Source organism: Daktulosphaira vitifoliae, unplaced genomic scaffold, assembly GCF_025091365.1.
Source record: "Daktulosphaira vitifoliae isolate Bord-2020 unplaced genomic scaffold, ASM2509136v1 Scaffold_2, whole genome shotgun sequence".
Classification (NCBI taxonomy): domain Eukaryota; kingdom Metazoa; phylum Arthropoda; class Insecta; order Hemiptera; family Phylloxeridae; genus Daktulosphaira; species Daktulosphaira vitifoliae.
The window spans coordinates 23214438-23223134 of record NW_026099573.1 but is presented as its reverse complement, the minus strand read 5'-3'; the positions used below and the strand labels follow the sequence as shown (position 1 = coordinate 23223134).

The 8697-nt window shown below is 25.1% G+C and overlaps 1 protein-coding gene across 1 annotated transcript; it reads right to left on the bottom strand.

Annotated features, from left to right (window-relative positions):
• Window positions 1-2090: 2090 nt before the first annotated feature.
• Window positions 2091-6876, bottom strand: LOC126900013 (uncharacterized). The gene is made up of 2 exons (XM_050675356.1): window positions 6651-6876; window positions 2091-3582 (listed from the first exon to the last, which is right to left on the bottom strand). Exons 1-2 carry the CDS (start codon window positions 6735-6737, stop codon window positions 2212-2214), a joined length of 1458 nt encoding a protein of 485 aa, XP_050531313.1. The 5' UTR covers window positions 6738-6876; the 3' UTR covers window positions 2091-2211.
• Between the last annotated feature and the right edge of the window lie 1821 nt (window positions 6877-8697).

Sequence of the window (8697 nt, the reverse complement as noted above, 5' to 3'; positions counted from 1 at the left end):
AGAGGAAGCTTTAAAAAGTGTGTCGATTTCTCAATAAAATATACTCTCTTAAAAGGATACTTATTCAAAAAAAAATTAAATAAGAGTAAATTATTAAATTATATTTATAATCAAAAATACAGACTGTATAGAATCTATTACATATAAATTAGTGAATAATTTTGTGTAATAAAATCGTATTATTTTAAATTAAATCGTTTTCGTACATTGACTATACAACGTGTAATGTATACACATTGCATTTAATACACAGAACCAACGTTATATTACTTAAAATATTATTACGTGATATAGAATATAAGGTAAGTACAATTTTAATCCAAACTTTCAAATCATAAATAATCTATAACGTCATAAACCATTAAGATAAATGATAAATCTTTAAAAGATATTTAGCATAATTTGTTCAGTATTGTTGACCCCTAATATCAATCTACTATTTTGTCATAAACATTTGTGTTTACTTTATTTATTTGACCATTACCCTTATGTGCTTAGCTACCCTTTACTCACTTTTCTAAAACTCCTTTTTATTTATATCATTACACCATTCACACCCTTATATATTCTTCTGTCATACATTATTCAACCACATATTATTCCATTATATTTTATTTTATATTAATTTATTATATTCTAATATATATTATTTTTATTCCCTTTAATTCTTTTCGGGTTATAACAAAAGTTATTTTTATTTTATTTCAATGAATACCATAAATATTATCTAATATTTTTATACCATATGTTATCATTGATTGCTTCAAATAATATAAATTACTGTTAATTCTCTGAATATATTAAAATAATTTAAAGAAATTAAATTTAGATTTACTAAATTATCAATATTTTTTATATTTTAAATGAATTATATTCAATCACAGTTGTATTCAATGAAATACATATTATATATGTTATTTATTAAGTTTTTTAATTTAAATAAAATGGGTATTTATTCAATTTTTTTATAAATTATGTTCATTAGTTACTACTATATCTAATAAATAATTGAAAATTATGTAAATTTTATTTTATTTTGAAAAATAGGATTTTTATTTAAGGTATTTAAAAAAATTGAGCTCAAATAATCAAATAAATGTCTATTCATCGCCATCTTATGGATAACTTTAAAACTATCTTATCAGTTTATTTTACAAAAATAATACTTCTAGATTGCGTTGTTTATACTGGATATAACTTTATTAATGAGGATTCATCTGTGTAGCATTAGCAAGGAAATAGACAAAATGTTTTTGAGACAATTTATCATTTTTATGTAAATATGATTATCTAAAAAAATAATATGAAGCTGTACATCCTCTACTTTATAATCTATATGTTAGTTTTCTTATAATGAAGGGGTTTTAACAAAAACTTATGATATTATAAGATTTACTGTAAAGCGCTAATTAATTAATTTAATAATTTAATTTTACTAGCAAACGAGGTACATCCATTACTCACTGTATGAAAATAATTTTATAAAAGTACCACCATATAATTCATATGTTAAAATATGTTTCCTAAAGTACAGTGTGATTGTAGGAAAATAAATTTAAAGATTATTTAAAGATTCCCTGAACGGATGAAAAAAAAATTTAAATACATATTGTTTTACAGATTTTTAAACCTAATATTTTATATCTTTACAAAAATTAAAAATGTTCAATAGTTTCTGATGAAATAAGTATCTTATTAGACTTTGATCACCTTATATGTGTTAAATAATTTAATTAATTATTATATGCTAAACTCAACTAGTCTTTAAAAAGTTAAAGCGGTGAAAACATGAAAATATAATTATAGTTTATTAAATTAAGGAATATCAACAAGCTTTATAGGCTATGTGTTGGAAATAGCAAAAATAACAAATGCAAGAATATTTTTGTGATTAGAGTTAAGAAATATATAGAGGTAATTAGAACGTTGATTTCTTATTCCTATAGAAATTCATATATCTAAAAATCCAGTAAGACTATTGATAATTAGAAGGTATTATCAATGATCTACTATTAGTATTTAACAATGTGTTTTAATGATAATTTTTCAATCATAATTTATTAATCTATATATCAAATTATTTACCACAGTACAGCATAGAATTTTATGTTTTTCATAAATGAACATTAATTCTTATTTTATTTTATTTTATTTTTTAAATTAAAATAAATAACGAAATATTTTTAGTTTTCAATCTTGAAGGAAATAATTTTATAATATTTTCCACATATGGAATGTTTGATTTAGCTTAAAGTTTCTCTCAGTATAAAATGTTATTATATGAAAGAAAGGAAAATGACTATTTAACTCAAATGTGTAATTTATAAGTTGATTTATGTGTTTTTTATATTGATTTTGATTTAAATCTGTGTTTTTTTTAACAACTGACATATTAGTAAACATTAATGAAGCTCGAGCCTGAAATGTATCTACGCCTAGTTCCAGAAAATCTTCCATTATAATTTTTTTCAGATCTTCATTAATTTCTTTCAATTGATTGTAAAATTTATCATTAAATCTAGAATCATTAATTTCAATATGAAATATTTCTATAACATTACAGAACACGGTATCTATTAAACCATATTTTTTGATAAAATTTTTCAAGGGTTGTCTGAGTAAACTATAGAATTTTTGTATAGTAGGATTAGTGACGGAATAATAATAAATACTTTTTTCTAGTATTATCAAATGTTTTAAAACTAAATAGAGGACATTTACTTTAACAACGCGAATCAAAACATGATAGTAATTCACTGAATCATAAGGCTGATTGATAGTTTTATTTCTTTCTATTCGTAACAATGATATTGCGTTGTTCCAATTAACGCCAATATCTATAAAATACAAACTTTCATCTATATTAGGTACCAAAAAATCAACTGCTAATTTACTGTCAAAAAAACTCATATCTAGTAAATTTAAACTAACCCAACTATCACTAAAAAGTCTGTAAGAAAGTAACAATTGATACTGAATAAGTATTTCATCAATTTTTATAGATGATTCAATATCATAATTTTTCGGTAAATATTTGTACAATTTACAAAGTCTTAAATGTTGTGTTAAATCTTCTAAAAAGTAATTGTCTATTTTAAATTCATTTAATTTAATTAAACGCTGATATATATTTTGATATTTACGAGTCATTACTAAAGAATAAGATGTCCAAAGCCATCTATGAGCAGGTACTTTAAGTGTATACAGCAACGAAATCATGGTAGCTAATAATATCTCAATATTTTTAATAAACTTATCTGATTCAATTTCAGTAAATGAATCATCTGAAAACAAGATATTAGCAGATTTCACTTGGCTTTTTATTATTGCCGCGTTCATGCATTGCATAGCTTCGACTTTTTTTCTATATTTGTCAATACAAATCGATTTATTCTTTAAACAAATAGCAGAGTCATAGCATTTTCCTGTCAAATACTTAATATCTTCAATACTAAATCGATCAGCTTTTACAACTTTTAAGATTGGGTTGAAGTCTGCCATAGTTTCTATCTCATTCAAAAGTTTCAAAATATTTACATTATAAATTGGTTCAACTCTGAAATGTGATATCCATTGAATTACCTAAAGAAAAATATGAAAAAAACAAGAATATGTATCAATTTCTAATACGATGTTTAATAGAAACTAGTCTAAGCTTAAACGTTATTAACATTTATTATTGATTTCTCTTCTAGGCTAAGCTTAGTTTATAGTAATAAATAATAATATTTATAAGTTAAAAAACATAACAAAATAATTTTTAGTCAAATTATTACATTATTAACTATAACCAAGTAATAGCTGTGAATATTAAAATAAACCCAGCACTGTGGAGTCACGGCACAGTGGGGATGTGGCATAGTTGGGTCAAGTATAATGATACCTGAAAGTGATTAAAATCACTATCATAAAAAACGCTTCGATGCAAATCTATAGATAAAGTTTAATTAAAAATAATAAAAAATTTCTTCTCGCGAGTGGCGACTACAGTGATGGGATCCTTGATCTTTAATGAAGTTATTGAATCTAAATGAGATAAAAATTAAAGCAGTTGATATTTATTCTAACTTAAAAAGAATTAAGAAAAATTTTCTTGGCATACGCGGATTGGAACCTTGTACCCCAAGCAAATAAAACAAATATTTTACCGACACGGCAACTGTACGTCGTTACCATTGCTTGAAAAAAATGGCTATTTAAGCTATTTCAAATTTCAAAGTTAATTTTCTCGACTTCAAAAAGCAAAAAAATTTAGATAAGTTTAACTTTCTATGCTACATTAATTTTTTATTTATATAATATTTATAAAAATCTGTACTCTCCTTGTCAGGTATTTTAAAATAAAATAAAATACAAACCCCAGAATTTTAACACAAAAATAGATTATTTTTGAATACGGTAGTGATTTTTACCATGAAGACCAATCCAGAGGTCAAATTTTTTATTTCCAAATTAAAGTAATTTATATAAGCTTTAATTTAAGATATATATAAAAGTGTCAGTCTTTCCGGAACATTTTCAAAAATTAAGTTGAAAAGTTCCACTATCTATACGCATTTTTAAAGGGTTAGATTAATAAAAAATATATGCCAAATGGTAGGTAAAGTCATCATGCATCTATTAAAAAAAAAAATTAACTGATAGCAATATAAATTTAATAATATAACATATAAAATCGAAAATTTTTCACGGAAATCGTACGTTTTTCTTTAACTTTAATGTCCGTTTTCACTATGAAGACAATTCCAGAGGTCAAATTTTTTTTTTTAAATTAAATTATATTACATAAGTTTTAATTTAAGTTATATATAAAAGTGTCAGTCTTTCCGGAACATTTTCAAAAGTTAAGTTGAAAAAGTTCTACTTTCTATATGCATTTTAAAAGGGTTAGATTTATAAAAAATATATGCTAAATGATAGGTAAAGTCATCAAGCATCTATGAAAAAAAAAAAATTAACTAATTCATACATTTTCCGAAAACTTATAGTATTATAGAGATCGCAAAAAAAGAATTTGCATATTTAGTGGAACAGGGCATATGCCGACCTTCAAATAGTCCGTGGGCCAGCCCATTAAAACTAGTAAAAAAGAACAACGGTGAATGGAGACCGTGCGGCGACTACCATAGGTTAAACGTCAGGCGCTCAATATACAAAAAATATGGCATAAAGCACCCACGCTTTTTTTCACAATAATACTAGTATTTTTCGTTCATTATTGTTTTAAGTTAATTTTAAAAATTATTTTTAACTTTTTAGTTCGATGTGCTTTAAAAGCGTGTTTTTTAGTTTTTTTAAACTATATTTATTACTATCTAAACATCACAGTTTAAAAGGGACTGAAACCGTTTAATATGTTTGATGTTTCGTTTTATGTCTTGGTTTTGAAAAATAATTGGTATCAGTTTAGAAACCGATTCTTGGTTATATATGGTATTGGTTTCAATCTCGGTTTGAAAAACCAGATAACATCTATATAGCTAGTTCTTAGAAAACCGGTATCAGGTTGATTATTAAATAAGAAGTAGTATTTATATACATCTTTTATTCGACATACTGTTTTTTTAAATCGGATCATTTGCCTATATTTGAGGGGGGTTCAAATCTAAAAAATGCATGTAGAAAGTAGAACTTTTTCAACTTAACTTTTGAAAGTGTTCCGGAAAGTCTGACACTTTTAGGTTAGCAGCGTAGATGACGACGGTGCGCGAGTGCGGATCAGTTTGTTGACGATGTCACTTTGAAAACAGGAAAAAGACTACGATATCATTAGCGGCGGGACGTCGTCGGCCGTGCGGCACTTGCTGGACTTTGCACCGCGGCGTAAAACAACGCGGGGCTGTGTCAATTACAATAAAAATTTGTTATATAATATATATATAATTGATGATAAGCGCGCGTCTACGGGTTGGAAAATATTGTTCTCTACGAGTGGTGAGCGGGGTGGGGCGAATGCGTTACAACAGTATAGTCTCAAGGTCATACACGACGGGATACGCGACATAATAACACGTGCCGCGTGGAGTTACAAACTTACAAACGACAAACAACAAACAACATACACGTGTAACTAATATAAGCGTGTTAAAAATATGAATATTCTAATTTACTACACTATTAATATTATAAATTTTAATAAGTAATAGTTTTAAGATTATTAAGCATCGTCCTGGACTAGTGGGTAAAAACATGTTTTGGCTCACGGGGTCCCAGGTTCTATTCTCAGAGTGCCAACGAGATTTTTCTTGTGATTTTCTCATTGATACCCGTCCTGTTCATCATTGGCTTAGCCAAGAACCATCTTTGACTCCCTAACGCCTTCTGTAGCATGTTAAGTTCAGGAAATAGAAGAATGTAAAACGGATCATTATTTATTATTAATGACTTTAAGATTATTATTTACCACGTTATAATATTACACTTTGTAATTAAAAAAAAATCCTCAATAGATTTTTATAAAATCATACTATAATGATACAAATTAATAACAAAATATAAAATTCAAATTTATATGTATATAGTTATTTTATATAAAATGTGTTGATATGTTATAAATATTATATTAATTTAATCACAAAATAAATATTTTAGTTGTAATAGTTTAAAACAAATTTATTAAATTAAAATATTTTTTTCTTTATTATACTCACATTTCCATTCGTGTTTTGAAAAAAGTACAAAATAATAAAATTTATAAAAAATATTATATTTCGGTTTGATTTAAGAAATCTAATCATGATAATTTTTACAAATTACAAAATTATGATATTATAAGTTTTATATAGTTTAATAATGTTATTTGAAATATAAAATACGTAATAATATAATTTTCGATTTGATTTTATCTTTTTGAGTAATACAACTTTTTTTTTAATAATACCTTCATGACGTATTGAGAAACGAAAAACAAATTTTTACAAAAACCAAAATACATATTTTACTTTAATATACCTTGTGTAATAATTTAATAATTATTATGCCAGTTTAATAGTATTTTGATTTATACCCAACCAGATGTTTATTAGTGCTTTGAAAGTTATTTTGAATACAATTATTATATCTGTTAGAAAATTTATTATAATTGTAAAAATCATGATATTTACAAAAAAGTAATTTGTAAGTTAGTTTGGTATAATAAAATAAAATTTATATTCTAGTGACTATTAAAATAACAAAATTGTGACTTCTGCTCAAAAAATTATATATGAAAGATCTATATAATACTTTAAATTACTTGTAAAATCCATGGCTCGTAGTGACCTATGAAAAAAATTAAATAGTTCTCAAATTTTTTAATAGATAGACAGGTAGAATTCAGTTTGGTGGAAACAATAATCTCCCTCCAAAATTACTGGTTCTAAAATTGTTATCGACCAGTCATTTTCTTTGTTGGGACAATTTTCTATTATATGAATTAGTTAAATATGTATGTTGCTTGTATTAACACATTTTTAATACATGTAATAAATAGTATATATACTCAATAAAAAAATGTTCTCTCGTTGGCAAGTTAAAAAAAATTATTAATACCCTTTTACAAAAAATTCAACTAGCCTCTTATGCATTCCATAGAACCCCACAAAAATATTCTATAACTTAACCAATCAAATCCAGTAAAATATATTTAAAAAATCTTACTAGAGATCACTAAATTACTTTTTCGGATTATTAAACAATATTTTTTCCTTATCAAAAATTAAAAATTTTCAATAGTTATCGAGAGAATGAGTGTCTTATCCTTAATGAATCACCCTGCATAATAGGCTTCGTCTAGCTGGGGCTCCATCTCAGATCCAGCTCCCTGGGGACCTCACATACATTTTGGGTTAAAAACTTAAACTTTAATTTCCTTTGACGGCAACCACTATTTTTAGTTTAATGACAGGATAGGAAAACAAATGAATAAACACCGTTTATAATTTATAAATTATTATAAACAGATAGTATAAAAACAGATTATTGATATCTCCGGAATTAACAAAATCAAATTAATTATGAATTTCCATTTTAAATACAAATTGTTAAATGTTTTTTAAATGCAAATGATTGACGAGATAATAGAAGAATGGTTTATCAAATAAAAAATATTATTATAGTTTGAAATTTTTTTCTTTCACGTTATTCAACTTAAAATAAGAGTTTCCATAAAAAAATTTAAGNTCTTTCACGTTATTCAACTTAAAATAAGAGTTTCCATAAAAAAAATTAAGTTTCAGTTTTTTAAGCCAGAAGTAACAAAAAAAAATTACATCATATTATTGTAGATTTTTTGTTCAAACTTTTTTTCCATTACAAAAATAAAATTTTTCAGTAATTTTCAAGAAATTGAGTGTTTAATCTTATTTTATCATCTTGTATATTGAAAAAAAAAACAATGTAGTATCACATTTTAATACATGTAATAATTAATACTTATACTTAATAAAATATATCATCAAATCAGTGTTCTTCCGTTGATAATATGAATGAAATAATAATACCCTTACACAAGATTTAACTACCCTCGTACGCATTCCATAAAACGCACACGTAAAAGATCACATTAACCAATCAAATACAACAAAAAATATTTCAAGAATCTCACCAGAGATTGCTAAACCAGTTTTGCGGGCTATAAGTAGTCCATTTTCCCCCAAATTCGGGTGGTTATGTAGGGTGGTTCTGAACATCCCTTTCGCTGATACTGGGACGCTCTGC

Coding starts and splice junctions, on each gene's coding strand:
- LOC126900013 (XM_050675356.1), bottom strand. CDS start 6,737: ATGATTAGATTTCTTAAATCAAACCGAAATATAATATTTTTTATAAAT. Junction 3,583..6,650: donor TTCAAAACACGAATGGAAAT/GTGAGTATAATA, acceptor ATTTTTCTTTAG/GTAATTCAATGGATATCACA.